Source organism: Dendrobates tinctorius, unplaced genomic scaffold, assembly GCF_039654945.1.
Source record: "Dendrobates tinctorius isolate UK_male_01 unplaced genomic scaffold, ASM3965494v1 ptg000101l, whole genome shotgun sequence".
NCBI classification, from domain to species: Eukaryota; Metazoa; Chordata; class Amphibia; order Anura; family Dendrobatidae; genus Dendrobates; species Dendrobates tinctorius.
The window spans coordinates 492,876-515,400 of NW_027361769.1; the positions used below are offsets into that span (position 1 = coordinate 492,876).

Genomic DNA, 22,525 nt, shown 5'->3' on the forward strand with positions numbered 1-22,525 from the left:
TACGGTAAATAGGGAGTCGTAGTGGATATTCAAATTACAGACAAGGATTCCGCAGGGTCTGAACGTGCGACAAGATCTCATACTTCAGTAAGATCTATAATTTTTTTTCTGTTTAATGTGTTTTTTTCGTGTTTGATTTTTATCAGTCTGAATCTGCATTGGAATAAGAGTCTGTCCCATCCATGGTAGTAATTATCCTGTGTGTGCATAGAGTTTCCCTTCCGTTTGCCTTTTCCGTGTCTGATTTCTCATCAGTTTGGCTATACATGGTAATAAGAGTCTGTCTCATCCATGGTAGTAATTATCCTGTGTGTGCATAGAGTTTCCCCTCCGTTTGCCTTTTCCGTGTCTGATTTCTCATCAGTTTGGCTATACATGGTAATAAGAGTCTGTCTCATCCATGGTAGTAATTATCCTGTGTGTGCATAGAGTTTCCCCTCCGTTTGCCTTTTCCGTGTCTGATTTCTCATCAGTTTGGCTATACATGGTAATAAGAGTCTGTCTCATCCATGGTAGTAATTATCTTGTGTCTGCATAGAGTTTCCCCTCCGTTTGCCTTTTCCGTGTCTGATTTCTCATCAGTTTGGCTATACATGGTAATAAGAGTCTGTCTCATCCATGGTAGTAATTATCCTGTGTCTGCATAGAGTTTCCCCTCCGTTTGCCTTTTCCGTGTCTGATTTCCCATCAGTTTGGCTATACATGGTAATAAGAGTCTGTCTCATCCATAGTAGTAATTATCTTGTGTCTGCATAGAGTATCCCTTCCGTTTGCCTTTTCCGTGTCTGATTTCTCATCAGTTTGGCTATACATGGTAATAAGAGTCCGTCTCATCCATGGTAGTAATTATCTTGTGTCTGCATAGAGTTTCCCCTCCGTTTGCCTTTTCCGTGTCTGATTTCTCATCAGTTTGGCTATACATGGTAATAAGAGTATGTCTGATCCATGGTAGTAATTATCCTGTGTCTGCATAGAGTTTCCCCTCCGTTTGCCTTTTCCGTGTCTGATTTCTCATCAGTTTGGCTATACATGGTAATAAGAGTCCGTCTCATCCATGGTAGTAATTATCTTGTGTTTGCATATTGTCTTTTCATGATGTGTTGCTTTTATTTCATATGGTCCATGCATGTTGTTGAAGTGCTGTCACAAAGAGTTAAATCTACTCACCTTGTGATCTAATTAATAATTCGCTCTGACTTTCTCACCCTTTTGCTTCAGGAAAGGTTTTTCAGCCTCCAGTCTGACAACGTATACTAACCATGATTAAGGCCGGATTGGTGAAGCGCGTCAGTTGCTCGCTCTCTGGGATCTATATGTTGTCTGCATTGTACCTGTTTTCATGAATTTTTTTTTAATAAAGATGAAGTTTTATATTTTTCTACTCTGGAGAACCTTTTTTCTTCATTCTTTGGAACTTGCACGCCGAGGCGGCTCCGTGCGTGGAACTCATTCTTAGAAAGAGACTGTAAATGGTGAGCTGACTTCTCCCGTTCCCCATCCCCTTTTTCAGGGCCGGACTGATTATCTGGCAATTCTGGCAAATGCCAGAAGGGCCTGTCTGGTTGTGGGCTGCCCTGTCTGCTAAGTTGTTATCAGAATTGGTGATCTCAAGACCCCCATACTGTTACCAGTTGTGACGGAACACAAAGTCGCTGACTCCGTCACTTACCCCAGCAGGCAACAGGTATCATTAGAAATATTGGTCTTGTAGTAAATCTTCCTTCCTCCATCCAGGGTAATATTAGTAATATCTCCCATCTGGTGCTGTTGGAGCGCCCCGCGGGGCCTGGGGGTACTCGGTACCGAGCCCGTCGACTTCCATGGGGGACGGTGTCACGGAGGCAGCGACCTGGTCTGTGGCCCTGAGGCGTCCAGTAATAAAATAGGGGAAAGTTGTGTGGTAAAAAAATGAAAATAAATAAAGATAATGTTTATAGATGGTGAAATATGTGACGCCACCTGTGGTATTCTAGTCAGAAGTGACCAGCGCTGCGGTGTTGCTTCTCTGGGATGGATGTTGGGCGCAGCTAAGATGTTGTAGCTCTCCACAGGTAGGGCTGTAGTCCCAGGGCAAAGATGTTAAATAAGGAGATCCAAGATGGCCGCTGAGGGAGCAGGACATGTTCAACTGAGCTCCTGCTCCATCTGAAGCAATCCCCCACACCCAGCCTCGGAGCCGGCGACAAAAGGATTCCGGGACTACCAAGACCATCTAGCCTCATTAGGTCTAAAGCTCATCAGCTCACTAGCGGAGGAGTTTACATCTGGCACACGTGAGAAGCAACAGAGCGTGGAGCGGGTGCAGGGCCTGGAAGGTTGGATACCCCCACGGCTGACCGCATGCTGCAGGAGAGCTGGAGAGAGAGAAGTGGAGCAAGCTCATCGTGATAGCGGTGGAAGCAGATGCCTGAACGGGGAATCCCCGGAGAACTGAGGTCCAAACGGGCTGCAGACGGTGTGAAGCAGGAGGTGCGGGACTGGAGTTCCCCTCCGCAGGGCCTGGCGTCCCCCTTCCCCCACAGCTGTACGCGCAGCTCACAGGCATAAGAGCTGAACTGGTTCATTAACCCCTCATCTCTGGAGAGACTGAAGAAGCAACGCTTCCAAGAGGTGGGTGACAGGTGAAATAAGGGAGCGACAATCTGCCCTAACAATGTGGCAAGAAGTAAGCTCTGCTGAGACCCACTAGGAGGCCCTGATATAAATTCAAAGCGACTTACACCTATACAGCACCGCATAATAATAATAATACATTTTATTTTTATAGCGCCGACATATTCCGCAGCACTTTACATTTCAGAGGGGATTTGTACAGACAATAGACATTACAGCATAACAATAATCACATAGATCATAACAAATACCAAGAGGAATGAGGGCCCTGCTCACAAGGTTACAGTCTATGAGGAAAGAGGGAGACACGAAAGGTGGGTGGTAACAGTTACCCTGATTGTATGGACCAGCCATAATGTTAAGTGTGTAACAGTACAGACACAGAGGGCTAATGGATGCATAAAGCATGTGGGGACATGATGCGGGGAACCTGGTTATGGTAAAAAGCTTATGGCTGTGCCACACAGGGATAGATTAGGTTAATGTGTTGAGGCGATAGGCCAGTCTGAATAAATGCGTTTTCAGGGCACGCTTAAAATTTTGGGGATTGGGGACTAATCGTATAGGCATAAAGCCTATTCATCCCGCAATAAGCTCTCACCCCATCCCCAAAGGGTGGATAGATATATAGTAGACTCTCTCAGACATTCTGAGTATATACCACCATCTTCCATTACTATTGGAGGCAACGCTATACGCGGCACCTCCCACCGCTTTATCAAGAATATTTCTCTGAACAATTGCTCACTCTCTCCGTCCCTGACATGATTTAAGGAGCGGATAAAATGCCCGCCGAGGGGATGCATATATATTAAAAGATTAAAAGAAAAAAAAAAGTTCCATGGAGAATGAGAGTACTGGGGCTCCCATGAGTCAGGGGAAGCTGCTTACACTCTCATAAAATAATGCTCTCATAATAATGCTATCTGCTGGATAAAATACCAAGTAGCTGGTAAATAATTATCTTTTCATGCCCTGAAGTTTACTACTACATGGGCCACAGAAAAGCCTATGAGAAAAACAGAGCGTGATCCCAATCTAGTGGTACTTCTGGAATATATTAGCTAAGAAATTTCTTTGCACTCTTGTCCCAACTCTGCTGCAAGATATCACATTTTACAGTTCTGATACCTGACCCCAGACCTCTGAATCGCACTACAATACCTGTTTTTTTTTTTGTTTCTTCAACAAAAACTGAACATGGTCAAGATTGGAAGAAGAAATAACACAGATGTCAATAGTGGGACACAAACAACTAAAAAGATGGAAAAAATTTTCACAAAACAAGGTGGACCTAAACAAGTGCCAACGCACCACAAAGACTCTGGTGATGACCTAGATTTAGATGAGTCGCAGGAAGATCCTTCTGACATTGTGGATTCAGATAAGCCTATTTCCAGAAGCTTCGTTAAAAACATCCTGTCTTCGGCCTTGGCTCCCCTAGCTAAAGATTTATCTACAATCAAAAAAGACATCCAGCAGATAGAGGGCAGAGTGGAGGAGTTGGAGGAGGCACAATCAAAGGTGTCTGCCTTTGCCGGGTAACTAAAATCAGGTCTACAACAGCAAGAAGACCATATCAATTCCCTCTATACAGCACTGGAGGACGCTGAAAACAGGAATAGAAGAAACAACCTTAGAGTCCGGGGGGTGCTGGAGGCGGCAGACCGGGAGGATGTACTAGCCATTCTTCATGAACTCTTTTTGCCCATGCTGGACCCAGATGAAAGAAAGATGTAAATCCTTGAGAGGGCACACAGGGCGCTGAAGCCCAAGCCTAAACAATCAGAATTCCCGAGGGATATAATTTGCAGAATACTGGACTTCCGTATGAAAGAGAAAATTCTTAAAAAGACAAGGGCACTAAATTCTTTGGAATACAAAGGCTCTAACATTCGTGTTTTCTAGGATCTGGTACCGTCAACCTTGTCAAAGAGATACCTATTGAAACCTTTTACGGATGCCCTCAAGCAGAGACAGTTTCCCTTCCGTTGGTTTTTCCCATTTGGCCTCTTTATCACAGCGGACAGCAAAAGATTTACTGTCAAATCATCTTCTGACATCGCCAAAGTTTGTACAGAACTGGACATTCAACTCGACAGGCTGCCCGATCTTCGCTTCGCCCGTACTGATTTCTGTATCCCGGACCTGTCAATGCAAGAACCCTGGAAGAGAGCGGGTGGTTCTAGAGAGCAGAGAGACAAGAAAAGACAAGCAGGAAAGCAGCAATCTTCAAGCGATTGAATGGAAGACCCTGGTCCTCTATCCTTCTATGCATTAATCTTTTAATCTAATCCATAATGACTACCAAGTTAATAAGTGGAACAAATTGAAAAATTGTTATGTTTTGACCTATTGCATTCCCTGATGGGTATTACAGTATTAATCGTAATTTTACTTATTACAATGAAAGTGGTTAATTTAGGGCAACAAACCCTTTTTGTTGAACACATGTTAATGTTTTTATCTTTTACTTCTCTTTCTTCCCCTCACCTACCCTCCCCATGTCCATCGGAGGATCATCTGTTATCTTTATCTGAGCCCCGACGCCCACCGACCCGATATGGCTGACCGAATGCAAGAAACGACAATAGCTTCATACAATGTAAGAGGACTGAACGCGCCAATTAAAAGAGCTCAGGTACTAGTGTGGCGCCCCTGAGGCTTCAGTCGCCACGGAGGTACTGCACCTTCTCCTAAGGTGTGGTACCCCACCATCCAGGTAAGGTGGGAACTCCTAACCACACTCCACACCTTCACCCCACAAACAGGATAGTTCAGCAGGGACACATCCATGCTTTATGCTGGAAAGGTAATAGAGTACCTTTTGTGGTCCCTGGCTTCGTAACACGAGATGTGCTGGGAGGCGGGTGGAGTAAGAATATATAAAAGAGAGGGAAAGTGTAGAATTACAAGTCAGTCTGACAGGAGGTCAGTGAGAGGAGAGTCAATCGGTGAAGAGTGAGAATCCCTGGAAGAAGAGATGGAGGAAGGAGTGCTGCAGCTGCCCCAGTGATCTGGGCCAGCTGGCACGGGAAGGAAGAGAAGGAGAAGAGATGTAGACTTGAGACTGCAGCTTCCATAAGAAAGATAGAACGGATCGGAACGAAGGAGAACAGAAGGACGGTGGGAAGCGGGTTAGAGAGATAGACAACACTTCCAGTCCAGAGCGCAAGGCCGGGGCCCGGTCCCCAAGGTTGATCGGATCCTTAATATCCAGCGACACCGGTGGAGTAGTGAGCCGCTAATGCCTTACTCCCACCATAGACTTGGGACACAACAGCAACTGAATAGAGAGCCCGGACTCTGGAGATAGAGATCCCTGATCAGGCTACAGCTGTCTGTCATACAAGTAAGGGTCTTAGGAACCCGAGACAAGAGGCACTCCAGGGAACCACGGTACTGGGGTACTTCACACTTAGAGGCGCATTAGAGGAGACATTCAGGAAGGTACTTGTTGGCAGAGTTTTGGAAGGGAGAATCCTTTCTTGCCTGGAGGTTGGCTGGAGCCCTGACCTGGAGAACACGGCACGGAGGCAGGCACCTGTGTGAACTGCAGACTGTGAGTAAAGCTTTGGAACTGCGCTCTCTGGTGTCCTCCAGTTATTCGAGCACCACTACACTTGGGTACCAGCATCTACACCAACTGCGCCTCTCCTCCATTACTACATCTACACTGCCCTGGGACTACAGCTCCACCTGTGGGGAGCTTTGCCATCTTTGCTGCACACACCATCAGTCCCAGAGGATCTGCATGCAGCGTCGGCCTAACACCTCACTTGCCGAACACCACAGGTGGCGTCACAAACTATTCACATAAACCATCCCCCATCATTGGGCGCCCAGGGCCACGGACCGGGTCACTGCTGCTGTGACACATCCCCCTGACACCGGCCCAGTACCGAGTACCCAACAGCCCCGGGAGGGTGACCCACTAGCACATATAAAAAAACTGTGGACTGATATAGCACTCCTGCAGGAGACCCACTTTATACAGAAAAAAACCCAGAGTTTCGAGAAACATCACTACAACACATAGTTCCACTCATTTTCCTCTTCTAGGAAGGGGAGAGGGGTGGCAATTGCTCTAGTAAAAAACACACCATTTCAGTATCTCGACAGGCTCCACGATGGAGATGGTAGATATGTCTTCATAAAAGGGAAACTGGCACACAAACTAATAAATAAATAATAATAAATAATCTTTATATAGCGCTAACATATTCCACAGCGCTTTACAGTTTTTGCACATATTATCATCACTGTCCCCGATGGGGCTCACAATCTAAATTCCCTAGGAGTATGTCTTTAGAATGTGGGAGGAAACCGGAGTACCCGGAGGAAACCCACGCAAACACGGGGAGAACATACAAACTCCTTGCAGATGTTGTCCTTGGTGGGATTCGAACCCACTGAGCTAACCAGTGAGCCACCGTGCCGCCCAACTAGTCATGATAGGGTGTGTATATGCCCCCAACATAAAACAAGACACCTGGTTTTCCAGAATTATGAGACAGGCAGGCCAATTTATAGAGGGTACTTTGATTTTTGGGGGAGACTTGAACGTTCCTCTTGAGCCACCAATGGATTCCTCTACTGGGAAATCTAGTGTTCCCAAGAATGTACTAACACGCATCCGAACAACCTTACATCTAAACCAACTGATTGATGCCTGGAGATTTCTCCATCCTATTGAACGAGACTTCTCACATTTCTCACAAGCACAATCGTCCTATGGTAGAATTAACTATCTCTTTGTCCCATTCCAAATATCCTCGTATCTAAAAGACACAAATAATCCCGAGCGTTCACTCCGACCACTCCTTCTTAATAAATAAACTTGTGATAGGTCATAGACCAAACAATAACCCTTGGAGGCTGAATGAAACTTTAATTGCAGATGAACCTTCCAAAAACAAAATAAAAAAGAAAATTCAGGAGTTCTTTGAGATTAATCTGAGTGACAACATCCAATTTGCAACTATTTGGGAGGCCCACAAGGCCGTAATAAGAGGTGAATTGATTTCTATGGCTTCGCATAAGAATAAAAGTAGAAAAAATAAAACTGACACTCTTTATAAAGAGATCCAAACACTAGAACGAGACCATAGAACGACACTTGACCAGAATGTTTTAAATCTGCTCTCTCAGAAGAGACAATCTCTTAGAGACTTACTAAACAAAGACTCGATAAAAATTTATACTAGATGGAAACACAGGGTATTCGCTCATGGAGACAAAATGACAAAATTTCTGACATCCATGATTAAAAAACGTAAGGCTAAGTCTCTTATTCACATGGTAAAAGGTCCAGACGAAGCAAAAATTACAAGCCCAGACGAGATAGCATCAGCCTTCAGGGAATACTACTCCACCCTGTACAATTTACGGCCGGAGGAGAGCGCAGATCAATTAGAGTAAAGACAAATCAATATAAGAGATTTTCTACAAAATATAAACCTCCCTACATTATCTGAAGCACAACAACAGGAACTATCGGCCCCTTTCACGGTCGGGGATCTCCAGTCCACCCTGTCGGACTGCCCTATGGGCAAGAGCCCAGGCCCTGATGGCCTCCCGGCATCCTACTATAGGACTTTCTGAGATGCGTTGAGCCCGTATCTATTGAAGCTGTGTAATGAAGTATTAGGTGGGGCAGCTTTTGCCAGACAGACGCTGGAAGCACATATCTCCTTAATACATAAAGAAGGTAGAGATCCTGAATTATGTAGTAATTACAGACGGATCTCGCTATTAAATAATGATCTAAAAATATTTTCAAAAACGATGGCCACAAGGATTAGTCTCATCCTAGACATACTCATTTCAGCCGAGCAAGTGGGTTTTGTGAAAAATAGAGAGGGGAGAGACAACTCCCTGAGAGTACTGTACCTGATGCAGCATGCACACAGCCACCACAAACCCCTAGTTTTTTAATGGGAACTGACGCAGAGAAGGCGTTTGACAGGGTGGACTGGACATTCATGCGCGAGACCCTCGTGAGGTTTGGCTTTCCTCCCGTGGTCATTGATGCCATCTTTCAAATGTATAAAGCACCCTCTGCAAAAGTTAGGGTAAATGGAGATTTTTCTCCAACCGTTGAAATCAAAAACGGCACACGTCAGGGCTGCCCCCTATCACCAGCTCTATTTGTCCTGACCATCGAGACGTTAATTCAAAGCATTAGACAGCATCCAGGAATGAGGGGCGTTAAGATCTCAGACTCCTCACATGTTGTAGCGGCGTTCGCAGACGATCTTCTATTACTCCTATCAGACCCTGAGAAAGAAATTCCCGTGGTATTGGAAAGGTTCGAGGCATTCGGAGAGCTATCAAATTTTAAGATTAATCTAGAGAAATCTGAGGCGATGGGGATAAATATACGGCACACAACAATCCGAAATTTGAAAGCTAAATTGCCAATAAAATGGAACTCTAAATATATTAAATACCTAGGTATAAAACTAAGCCCACATTGGAACTCCCTTTTCTCAATCAACTTCATTCCCCTTCTTAATAATACTTTAGAAGCTATTAAGTCATGGAGAGTGCCCTATGTATCCTGGATAGGACGAAAGAACCTCATTAAAGGGTTCATTTTACCCAAGTACAGTTATATATCTAGAATGCTACCTATTAAAGTCCCAGACACGTTCATCCAAAAGGTCAGATCTCTTTTTGGGAAGTATATTTGCGGTGGCTTAAAACCGAGAATAAGCTATAATATACTTTCCCTACCTAAACATAAAGGGGGCATGGGAATCCCAGACCCACAAAAATACCACGCGGCAGCGACTCTGTCGCTGCTAATTGATAGGGTGAGAGATAGTAACCACAAACTATGGACAGGGATTGTGAACGAGTCATTAACAGCACCAATCTCTGCTATTCTCCACACGTCTACGGCTCCCACAATGAGAGCTCTTTCCCCAAACACAATAACAAGAAATTTAATTAAGACTTGGGCCAGATTTTCCTCCTCACTAATGCCGCTTCCGTCACCGCTAATAAAAGTAAGAGACCTGCCTGGCCTATATCTAGACCGCCCTTTAAGGACACAGACTCTCTAGATGCTTTCACGGAAGATGGTGTAATCCTCTCTCTGCAAACTAAATTCCCACACTACCACATTATCTTTCTTCTTTACAACAGGCTCAAAAGTGCGATCAGATCATACTTACAATCAGGACTACCATATAGAGAGTTGACAGGCTTTGAAAAGATGCTGACCCAGAGGAATAAACCAAGGGGTGTGCTGGGTAAACTCTACCAGATGCTCCTAGCTCCCTCATCCTCTGCTAAACGGGCGTTTATATTGAAATGGGAAAGAGACCTGGGGGTGGAATTGCGGGATTGGGAGGTGGAAAAGATATATAAAAACTCGCATGGCCCTTCTGGTTGTGTGAGGGTTCAAGAAAGCTCTTACAAGATCCTTACCAGGTGGTATACCACCCCTGACACAAGGCAGATTTGGCAGCCTGATGCTTCCTCTAATTGCTGGAGATGTATCGGTGAGAGGGGATCATTTTTGCACATATGGTGGCAATGCGACAAAATTCAACCTTTCTGGAGTAAGGTACTTAAAATTACGACAAAACTTTGCCAGCTGCCAAACCCCCCATCCTTGAAATTGATATTTCTAAACTGGTCAAGTGATATTGCACAATACAAACACAAAAAGCGTCTTACGTATCTGTTGGCAGCAGCTAAAATGCTCATCCCCTTACATTGGCTATCACAGAACAGCCCCACCCTGTCAGGATGGTTACACAAGGTAAATCAGATATACCACATAGAAGAAATAATAGCTGGCACGTCATTCAAGCTAGTTAGATTCGGTTTGACCTGGGCGCCCTGGACACTCTATAGAGAAACAGACGAAGACTTAAATCTGCTAAACTCTAAGTAAACAAGATTAGTTTGCCCTAAGACCAATTATACATGAAGCAACACCAGCTGACTATCTAGATTGTCAGGGCAGAACATCTAACGACTGGACATCCCTCCTGACTAGAATTCCTTCTCCATCCTTTAACATCCCCCCTTCCTCTATCCTTCCTTTCTACCTAACTGTTGTTTTCCCCCTTGGTTTAAGACTTGTACTTCGTTGCGACTGGAATGCACATTTCTACCTGCGCTCTACGTCAAGGTCTTTCCCTTTGACTCAAGATTTCAAATATGAAAACTCGGATAGACACTGTCTGACCTGTTTAAAGATTGGGTACTTCAAGTGATATTGCTTATGATGTTAATATATGTACAGCAACGCCGGACTGGTAACTCATGTAAATATTGTTACTTGATCTTTCTAGTCGCATGTATTGTTTCACCCTTTTGTTAAAACAATAAAAAGATGTTTAAAACAAAAACAAAGATGTTAAATAAATAGTAAAGATGGCTGTGAACGTTGGGGTGCAGATAAATGACAGACACAGAGAGGTGCAGTTTCTTTACCTTTTCCTGGTAATAGGTTGCAGTCCGGAGTACCACATACAGGTGATGGAAGGAGTCCGGCTCGCCTGGAGGCACTCAGGGGATCCACCTTGTCAGGTGGGGAATTATGGCCTTCCTTCTGTGCTATGTGTGTGGGTCTCCGCTGTATATAACTATGCTGCGACCCTCTATTCGTGATGGCTTCACCAACCTGTACGGCTGTCAGCGTAAGCCTATTACACGGGTACTGTTCTCTTCACCGTCGGCCCCGGGCTCCTTATCTGATGCCGTGCCCTCAGGTATTCAAGGTGCACAGGAATTTACAATCCACTGTACTTTCAGATTCGGCGATCAGGACTTACAGCTCCTGTCAGCCTAGGACTCTGATGTCCCTTTTCTCTATATTAGCGCTTCACTCAAGGGTCTGCTATATGCAGTATTTTAGCTTCCCTAGAGTCTCTCAATCTCTGCTTTTGTCCTTTCTCTCTTCACAGATCAGCTCCCTGTCTTCATCTCTCTGACAGGATCTTCTAGAAAGATCTTTTCACCTCACCTCCTCACGTTTAACTGTCATTTCTCCTCACAGCTCACAGCTGCTTTGTTTCCATGACAACTCCTCAGCTGATGCCTAGCTGACTCACCAACCCCCTCTGCTGGCCAGAATTTATAAGGCATCTCCCTTTTCTGACCTGCAGCAGGAAATTGTGATTTATTTATGCTGCCTGGCAAGGGGTCCCTTTTTGCCTCCAAGCATGACTTTACCCATTAGAGGGAGGTAATGTCACTGTGACAACCGGACTCTGGGGTGTCACACTTGGAGACGGGGACAACATGGGCCTGTATGATTGCCAATGCCAGGGCTGGATTTCAGCCCCAGTCCGTACCTGCCCTTTTTAATTTTTGGAGATAAGTGTCCACCTCCTATGGGCGTGGCTTCTGATGTTTTCCTCTCTGCTGATTGGGCCATTTATCTGCATATACAGGGTGGGGTATTAGCCCCTCCAATATAAGGGCTCTCCTGTATATTGGGCATGTTTCTGTGCTATGAAGAATCCCTTGTGCTATTGAGATGACACCTGCTTATATAATATGATGCTATTGGGGCCATATAAAGGCAGAAGTGTGGCCTGTATTGTGGGAACGGTCTTGTGCTTTTTAGATCAGCCATTGTGCTGCGGATGTTACATGCTTACACATTAGATCTTCAGTTGCTGCAGAGAATGATAGATTTCCTTTTGGGCCTTCTGCTTTGTTATTATAGGCGTCTTGCGTTTGAGCAGTAGGTCTATATGATCGATGTCTTTTGTCTCTGATCCATGACATCTTGTTATTTCTCTATCACTACAAGATATTAGACATATGGAGGATATATGGATGCGGCATCTTCTCTGTAACATGGAGCCACATCTGTGCTCAGTGCACATTAAGCACAAGGGGTCAGTTGGACTTTTTGCCCCACTAGCACTTTATTTCTTATGTGTTTGACAATGGCTTTTGGTGAGGAGTCCTGCTGAGGGTCAATAAGGGTCAGTGGATATGGAGCAAAGGCGCCATATCACTACCCAGGGTGCCACCCTCCGCTGTAAGGAAGGGACATCTACATAGGGTCATGCACAACCTATCTTCCCGAGATATTTCCCCTGTGTTATTTAATTAGTGCTAAATCAATCCGTTATTATTGTATCTTGGTGACTCCAGCTGACTGGCATTACCAGCACCAGACCCCCCATTACTACCACCAGACCCCCCATTACTACCACCAGACCCCCCCATTACCACCACCAGACCCCCCATTACTACCACCAGACCCCCCATTACGCCTTTACATTGGAAAGATTTTTCTTGGTTATTTCTTGTAAAATTTGATAGTTTTTAAATAATTAATAAAAGTTATTTTTTAGGGGTTCTTTTGCTGCAGTTGGTTTCCCCTGTGTCTCTGGCATCGATAGGGTCCTGGTTATCAATAGGGGGGTGACTGGAAAAAGATCTGGTCACAATCAGAAACTAAATGTATCCGACAATTAAATCCTTTACATCCCAATGGTGTAAATGAAGTTCTCAGCTTCTCCCCTTTCCTATAGGGGGTTGGTAGAATTCGTTCTCTACTTTTTTAATAAAAGTTTGACATGATTTTAATGTCTTGTTTTTCATTTCACTTTATTAAAATCTACAATTCATTTACATATATCTATGTATGGATTTATCTTTTACTCAATAAATACGGTGCACTTATCTCATTTCCACCTTGATAGTGACACTCTCTTAGGATACATTTTACTCTATGATGGCACTTTTGCACATGGCCACTAGATGGCGCTACAACATGGGGAGAATGGGAGATGGAGTATGTGAGTGACGACGGCCATTTTGCGCTTCTGCACTTTTATGGGTTCACACTTTCTTTACTTGGTGTGTACCCACAGTGTCCAGTTACATGAGGTCGTCATGGCTCACTGAGCAGTATCGCACCTAGCACATGTGGCGGCCGTGATTTCCCTGCGGTGCAGTTCATCTCTTTGTATGCTAACACATAGAACAGTCCCAGCAAAATACCCAAGATGGGGCACATTACAGAGTCTCACCCTTCCGCTGACTTACCGGGATAATAGCAGCTGTGACTTCAGATCTTCCAGGGTCACTACCTGTGGCACACACACAGAGAGGAGGTAACAACAAGCGTAGGAAGATGACAGTCCATACAAGGCCAGTTGATCCGAGGATCACAACCTGGCTACATCTTCCAGAGTCGAGTACTCCACCTGTGGCACATACACACAGAGGAGGTAACAACAAGTGTAGGAAGGTGACAGTCCATTGAGTCCATACAAGGTACAAGGCCAGTTGATCCAAAGATCACAACCTGGCTTCTCCAAATGTATCCATGGTTCAGTGATGGTCAATGGAGCAGATCTGTATTCTTCCAACCGAGGCTGAAAACCCCTAGGTTGTTTCCTATAGCATGATAGAGCCGTGTCCCTTGTGATGTTGTGGCTTCTGTCCTGTCTCTTGTCCTTTGGATGTATAGATGTCTTGGCAGAATCTCTCTGGCTGTTTCTCTCTCTCAGTCTCTTTATACAGAGGCATGTAACCTACTTTTAGACTTAACAAGTGTCCCTCATTCAGTATTTACATAAAGGGTAAGAATGGAGATGAGATTATTATAGCATTACTTGATTATTTAAACTATTTGCATAGTTTTTCCCTCTTTGCTTTAGAAGTCAACAAACTGGCTCCATAACACAATGCATAAATAGCATATCAGCAAACATCACTAGTGATCAAGGATAAGCGCACAATAAAAGTCAATATTACCGGCTTACACAAGCAAAAGTGTTTTCTTGACCAACTAGAAATCAACACTTAAATTTAAAGCCAACATACAGATAACTTGGTTAATTAAGAAACAATGCTGTATGTCTTTAAAATGCCAAAAGTAAAAAAAAAATGTTTTTAAAAATATAAAAAAAGCCAAAAGTAAAAAAAAGTTTTAAAAAATATTTTAAAAAATATAAAAGTTCATATCGCCCCTTCAAAATAAAATAAAAAAAACAAACATACACATATTTGTTATAGCCGCATTCAGAATCGCCCGATCTAAAATGCAATAAAGGAAAGACCAAAAGATCGTATCTGCACCAAAATGGTATCCATTAATAACGTCAGCTCGGCACACAAAAAATAGACTTTCACCCAACCCGAGATCATGAAAAATGGAGACGCGACGGGTATCGGAAAATGGTGCAATTCTTTTATAATTTACCTAATAAAGAGGAGTTATTTTTACTGATACAGCGGGTATGGAAAGTATTCAGACCCCTTTGCATTTTTAAATTGTTTCATTGCAGCCATTTGGTAAATTCAAATTCATACTATCTATTCCTGACACTGGAGTGGATTATAAACTTCCGAAGTATATAGATTGAGGTCTGGGATCTGCCAATATGTGGCTAGTTTTCTGACTGTTTCGAATAACATGATGCATGATTTTAGTTTTTTGTTTTTTTTTTCGCTTAGTCTCGCTTGAATATAGGTCAATATTAAATAGTCTCCTGATGAGTCGTCTTTGGTGAGGACGATGAAAACCGTTGAAATGAGAGGCTTGGAGAGTGTGTAAATGTCACCTCACCCTATATACTGAGACGTGGGGTACATGTTTTTTCTATTAGTCACTTTCTGACTAACCTTCAGAGGGTGAATTATGGGTATAGTTTTAAATTAGGAAAAAATAAAGTTTAGATTTATCCTTTTGTCAACAAATATAAGGAATGACAAGAGACAACTCATTTAAGAAGATTCAATTTTGGTTAAAACTACTTCAACATTATGAACATAAAATGGCTTCTCCTCTGTGTGACTGCTCTGATGGCGTTCAAGAAGCGCTTTCTGGTTAAAATGTTTCCCACATTCTGAACATATAAATGGCTTCTCCCCTGTGTGAGTTCTCTGGTGCTTAACACAATTTGATTTCTTGCTAAAACATTTCCCACATTCTGAACATGAAAATGGCTTCTCCCCTGTGTGAGTTCTCTGGTGCTTAACACAATTTGATTTCTTGCTAAAACATTTCCCACATTCTGAACATGAAAATGGCTTCTCCCCTGTGTGAGTTCTCTGGTGCTTAACACAATTTGATTTCTTGCTAAAACATTTCCCACATTCTGAACATGCAAAAGGTTTCTCCCCTGTGTGAGTTCTCTGGTGCTTAACACAATTTGATTTCTTGCTAAAACATTTCCCACATTCTGAACATGAAAAAGGCTTCTCTCCTGTGTGAGTTCTCTGGTGCTTAACAAAATTTGATTTATTGTTAAAGCATTTCCCACATTCTGAACATGAAAAAGGCTTCTCTCCTGTGTGAGTTCTTTGGTGGATAACAAAATGTGATTTATGTACAAAACATTTCCCACATTCTGAACATGAAAATATTTTCTCCCCTGTGTGAGTTCTCTGGTGCTTAACACAATGTGATTTATTGTTAAAACATTTCCCACATTCTGAACATGAAAAAGCCTTCTCCCCTGTGTGAGTTCTCTTGTGGGTAACCAATTGTGATTTCTGTGCAAAAGATTTCCCACATTCTGAACATGAAAAAGGCTTCTCCCCGGTGTGAGTTCTCTGGTGGGTAACAAAATTTGATTTCTGTGCAAAATATTTCCCACATTCTGAACAGGAAAAAGGCTTCTCCCCTGTGTGAGTTCTTTGGTGGGTAACAAATTGTGATTTATGTGCAAAACATTTCCCACATTCTGAACATGAAAAGGGCTTCTCCCCTGTCTGAGTTCTCTGGTGCTTAACACAATCTGATTTATTGCTAAAACATTTCCCACATTCTGAACATGAAAATGACTTCTTTGCTTTAGGAGAAGTTTGTTTTTTATTGCTTCTTTTGTGACTTTGATTTTCCTTAGTAGTCAGTAATGAATCAGAAGATGGGACCTGTTTCATAGGATCAGATGACAGATCTTTGCTGTGAATGGATGATGGTATATCTGGAGTAATAGCAGTCACTTCAGTTGTATCTTGTAGGATCTCAAGATCATCAGATTTAAAAATTGAAGATGTCAGCTGTCCCTCTGATCTCCTGGTACAGTCATCTGCTAAGATAAAAAAAAATTATTTTTAATGAAATATTGAGTTTTATATTTTTGAACATTTCTACTTAAACTGTTCATAAAAATGGCAAGCTATGTAAAAAACTATAATTATTTACCAAGACAATGACAGTTCACAGTCTAATAGAAAACCTTGTTGGATGAACCAGTAGTGTGCGGTGTTCAACTGTTTGTTCATTCTGCCTCCCAAATATAGAATAAAACGAAACCAATCAATGTTATGTAGGCGAAAATAATACCAATTCTCATCTCACAAAAAACAAGTCCCCACTCAGGTCTATCATCTGTCAGTGGAAAAACAGAGGTTCCCACACTATTAGTGGCTCAAAGGCTGCTGAAAAGCAACAAGGTTTCTATAAACCAATCCAGCAAAATCTGCTCTCACTTCGGAGTCTTGCAGTGTGCGCAAACAACATTTAGGATCCCTGTATTTAGCAATATTATAGTGAGAAGAATCCACTTAATTTGCGGTGTGTGTCTCCTGGAGCACAATCTGGGCACTATGTGCTGGGTAATAAAATGGCAAATGTGTAATTTTCACTCTCCAACATCCACTGCGTGTTAATTTCCAGAAAGTGGCTGTGGAGTCAAAATATTCACTCCTCCTAAGGATTATAACCCTCAGTGAATTAATTAATAACATGGAATCACTTTATGGTGATTTCGACTGTTCTGGTTTTCTGTCATTTAGTTATATTAGGGCTTCTGCATATGGTGTGTCCAATCTCATCTGGGATCTGTTCCTGCTGTCCAGCTGGAGTAATCTGCTCCCTACTTCAGCCAATTGGAAAGTACCACACCCTACTAAAGCGCAAAGCACATGGCCGGAATCTGCCAGATACAGCGCTGTTCTCCTCTGGTTCAGTCCTCTGTGCTCAGCTTGCGGCTTGTGTATTTGTTTCCTGCTGTGACCGTGGCCCGTTTACTGACTACTCTTGTGTCTTCTGATTCTGTATTCTGTCCTTCTGGTTCTGACCTGGCTACCTGACTATTCTTCTTGCCATCTAACACCACAGAATAGCAGGTAACACCATGGTCCAAGCCTAGGGGTCCCTGTGTAAGTCCAGATTCCATGTAATTGTGTTAAAGGGCGATGAGCAAGGCAATCCTTGGGATATGGAAAGCAGAAAAGATAGCGCCAAGCATGTTCATGGTGGACATCTTTTGATCTGCCAGTTGACCACGAATACATTGTGTCTGCAATCTATTCCAGCTAGATCTGTATTCAAATAGCTAAATGGCGCTCCTTCCCTTCTGATCACTGCCATGTGCCCAGACAGTAGTGTACAACCGTATGTAGGGTATAGTGCGAAGCTGGAAAATAATTTGTAAGATCCAGTTGTTTTCTATTATCCTTTGTGCAGAATTCCAAACTTACCACAACATAAAGTGACACACGTCAGATATTAATAATGGGGCCTGATTAGGAACTACTGAAATGATCAAACTCCACCAGTAATAAATGAGCAGCTAGTGGTGAAACCTCTCTGGTTTAATTAGAGTATGGGTCTCGGAGACTTCACAATCTATACTATCCTAAGCTCCAATATTTTCTGTCAGATGAGTTTCAAGAAGAAATATTAGGCATTTAAAGAGAACTGTGTATAAGGCCGGTTTCACACGTCCTGATATTTCCGGTACCGGAGATGTCCATGTGTGTAATATTCGTGGCACACGTGTGACAACCGTGTGCCGCCTGTGTGCAGCATCAGTACTACATGGACGGCTGGCAGGGAAGAAGCGCTACATTAATCGCTGTTCCCCGGTGGCGGGTGCTGAAGGTGCTCTCATCATTCTCCCCTGCTCTGCCGGTGGGGAGAATGATGAGAGTTATATTAAAGTCAGAATGATGACAGCAGGTGGCGGCTTTTGGGACTATTACTCCCATCAACCTACACCTGCTGCTAAGAACAGTGACAGCAGGAGCGGATGATGGGAGTATTCCTCACCTGACACCTGTGCTATAACTAAGTAAATGACTGAAAAAACTGGCGAGGATTCCCCTGTATTTCCTATAACCAGTATGGAAAACTCACAACTGGGGGCTGCAACCCTCAGCTGTCAGCTTCAGCAAGGCTGGTTATCAAGAATAGAGGGGTCCCAACACTGTTTTTTAAATTATTTAAATAATGCTTCAGTGCTTGGAAACTGAGGCCATTAATACAAGTAGCACATTCTGTCACCTGCAACTATAATAGAAACTATTGAGAAAAGACACCGGTGGCACAAAAAACATGGCGCCTTCAGGTAAAAGACCGGAGACAATTTCCTGAAGCAGCTCTGCCCCCTGAAATAAAACTGTGTGCACATACCCTAGTTCTCCGCAAGGAGAAATGATACTTCTTGGATATCGGTCAGACGCCTCTCTCACAGCCAAACCAGATCTCACACTTTGCACTGATGAGGGGCAGTACCCCGAAACACAGTGTCTGCAAATTGAGATTCTGGCTTGGCTTTTATCCTACGTCATTTGACAAGGCTCATTAAAGGGTCAACCTTGACTTCTAGGATTGCTACCTCCAATAGGTGGCACTAGAGTTCTAGTCCTCTTCCTCTCTGAAGAGACAATTTGCATAATTAGCATACCCTAGTTACAAACACTAGGCTACAGCACCCGGCAAACGCTCAGTACATGAATCATTCTAAGGCCGGGGTCACACTAGGGTGTGTGATGCGAGAAACAACACCCGGCACTCGGACCGGAGCGTGCGGCTACATGGATTTCTAAGGGCCAATGCAGACGGCCATATGTATCCTCTGATCTGAGAGAATCGGCCAATTATACTGTACAGCTGACACTTGGATCAGGATCTGACCCGAGTGTCAGCACAGTGTGGTCCGATTGTCTAGGATGAGAAAATCAGAGAACACTGAGGCAAAGATGGAAAACAAACGCTTCTCCATTATGTCATCAGAGTGCAGTCCAATGTTTTCCACGCACTCATTGTATTGCATTACTGAGCGTGATCGGAATATCATACGTTAACAACATATAACAGATATAACATATAACGCATGTTCCAACCCCATGGATTGAGACAAACACCTTGGTCGCCTCAGAAAGACCTTTTTGAGTCAGGGCTACCATCCAAGAACAATTGAAAACCAAATTACAAGAGCCACCAGAATATCAAGGAATCACCTGCCACATTACAAAGCTAAAGAAGAGAATAACCGGGTGCCTCTAGTGGTCACCTACAACCCAAATCTGGAGGTGCTAAGGGGAGCGGCACGGAAATTACAACCTTTACTACAAAAAGATGCCCGATTACAATCCATGTTTCCAGACCCCCCACTGCTGTGTTTTAGGCAGCCCCCAAATCTAAGAAGCGTCATTGTCAGAAGCTCCCTGTCCTCTCCAACAGCTGCAGGAACCTTTCCTTGCAACCAGAAAAAATGTAAAACCTGTCCACTTATAATGACCACGGACAAGATAAAGATCCCCAACTCACATCAGGACTACAAGATCCCAGGTACTCTCACCTGCATTACATCTAATGGGGTGTACTTAATTATTTGTACTAAATGTCCAACTGGGGTCTGCATGTGAGGGAGACTTCTCATCGCCACACAATAAGAGAAAAAAGAAGGGATCTACCTGTGGCAAAACATTTTTATATCCTCGGTCATAGCACGATGGACATTAAATTACTTGTATTAAAAGGTAACTTCAACTCTCAGAGAGACAGGAGGGTCTGGGAGTATAAATTTATGACAACGTTTGACACACTCAGTGCAGGAATGAATGTGTCACATGGATTTATGTCTTTTTACATCAATTAAGGAATTTGCTCTTCAGAACTTCTGGGGTCATCACACAACACAGAACCAGACCCCAATCAGAGGGCAATAAAACCTTCACACTCCTAATCTATAAACTGTTCCAATATTTATGTTTATACCTCTCCCATAATGACAATTCTGCTAAATGTTACTTGTCTTATCTATTGCGTTATTTCTGTGTTGTTTTGTGTATAAATATGTGATTTTTCAGATGTTGTATTAGTCTAGCCTGATGAAGAGACCTGAGTAGTCTCGAAAGCTTGCAATGTGTTACCACCTTTTCAGTTAGCCATTAAAAGGTATCAACTACTGAGGACTCTCAATTCTAAATATTCTTCTATCTACTGGCTAACACGGTACAAATATATACATCTTTCCTGTAACCAAGTCAATTGAACAGTTTTGGGTGGAGGAGAATGTTGTGATCTAGAGGCAAAATGGTGATCATGGTAATACGGCCGGACTACACCACCGATAAAGCAGCCACAGCCGGTGACTGAGAGGAATCTGTGACTTCTCTGCATTCAGTGGTTCCTACTCACCTGGGTAGTCATATGTGGGAATCTCCTCTTTACACCGCTCATCATCCCTCACATATGTCTCTGTAGGATTAATAGGAGTCAGATCTTCACCCTGAAACAAATATTGTAAAAGTCACCGACAGATGGAGAAGTCCCATCTATGATCAGCTCTAATCCTGCCATCTCCACCGTTCTCATTACACAAGTATAAAACACAGAATACTGGTGGATAAAACAAGACTGAGCACAAGACCTTCACAGCCGTCTACACATCACAGGGGAGATCTCCTGACACCTTCTCTCCATCTACCTGATGATCCTGAGGAGCACTGGGATCTTCTTGTTTACAGTCCTGTGGAAGAAGAGGACGGGGACATCTCTCTGGTGTTGTCCTCTTACTGGATAGATCTGGAGGAAACACATACAGGGACTGAATTCATTCTCTACATACAGATAATTATAGGCCGTGTGTATTTAGTCCTGTCTATTACCTGGAGATGTGAGGGGCTGGGGAACCTCCATTATGACGTCCTTGTACAGATCTCTGTGTCCTTCTAAATACTCCCACTCCTCCATGGAGAAATAGACAGCGACATCCTGACACCTTATAGGAACCTGACACATACAATGATATCGTCATCCCCCCGATCCCTTCATAGTGTTACTGTATAATGTCCCAGCATTCCCAGCAGTGTCACCTCTCCAGTCAGCAGCTCCATCATCTTGTAGATGAGTTCTAGGATCTTCTGGTCATTGATGTCCTCATGGATCAGGGGGTGAGGTGGAGGCCCCGTGATTGGGCTCAGGGGTCTTCCCCATCCCTCAGACACAGGGTCCTGACAGCGATCACTAGAGGTCTTCTTCACCACTGTGTAATCCTGGTTATGGAGAGACACAGTAATAAATCTCACTACAGACATTTCCAGAGTCCTCACCTCTCCAGTTCTGTCCATCTGTTATTCCCATAGATAAGAATGATGTAATGTGACGTCATCAGAATCTCTCACCTCTCCAGTGAGACGGAAGAGGATCTCTAGGGTGAGGTGTAATATCCTCTCCACCATCTTGTCTCTGTCCATATCCGTCCTTGATGGGTAAATCAGGAAAATTCTCTTCTGTAGAAGATCTTCACTGAGAGGATCCGATATTGTAGAGACCTGAATGAGAAGAAGATGATCCGATGTAACATCATAAGAATCCTGTGTAATAATACACTTACTGGAGATAATAAGGGAAACATATGAGGAGATTTATTATCTTACAGGGTTTAGTTTTCTTCCCTGACATCTACTAATAAAACCTATATATTTAGGCCACAGACAACAAGCAGTTTCCTCCTCGGAGTCGGCAGCTGAACACGTTCCTCATAGACTCATCTTCCATAACGCTAATTCTCGTCTCATTACCGACACTGGAATCGGCATTAGCAATACTGCAGGAGAGATTCATTACACGCGACATGAGAAATAACTCCTTCATGATGAGGACGACATCTTCATCTTCTACTGCGGCTCTAGAGACAGATGTGGCCAGAGTCGGTCACTGCCTCCATCCCCACCGGCC

The 22,525-nt window shown here is 43.4% G+C and overlaps 1 protein-coding gene across 1 annotated transcript; it reads right to left on the reverse strand.

The window, feature by feature from the left end:
• Window positions 1-15,326: 15,326 nt before the first annotated feature.
• Window positions 15,327-21,836, reverse strand: LOC141099681 (uncharacterized). The gene is made up of 5 exons (XM_073587643.1): window positions 21,661-21,836; window positions 21,454-21,577; window positions 21,273-21,370; window positions 20,984-21,074; window positions 15,327-16,640 (listed from the first exon to the last, which is right to left on the reverse strand). Exons 1-5 carry the CDS (start codon window positions 21,682-21,684, stop codon window positions 15,331-15,333), a joined length of 1,647 nt encoding a protein of 548 aa, XP_073443744.1. The 5' UTR covers window positions 21,685-21,836; the 3' UTR covers window positions 15,327-15,330.
• Between the last annotated feature and the right edge of the window lie 689 nt (window positions 21,837-22,525).

Coding starts and splice junctions, on each gene's coding strand:
- LOC141099681 (XM_073587643.1), bottom strand. CDS start 21,684: ATGATGGAGCTGCTGACTGGAGAG. Junction 21,371..21,453: donor CCAGCCCCTCACATCTCCAG/GTAATAGACAGG, acceptor TGTTTCCTCCAG/ATCTATCCAGTAAGAGGACA. Junction 21,075..21,272: donor GTGCTCCTCAGGATCATCAG/GTAGATGGAGAG, acceptor TATTTGTTTCAG/GGTGAAGATCTGACTCCTAT.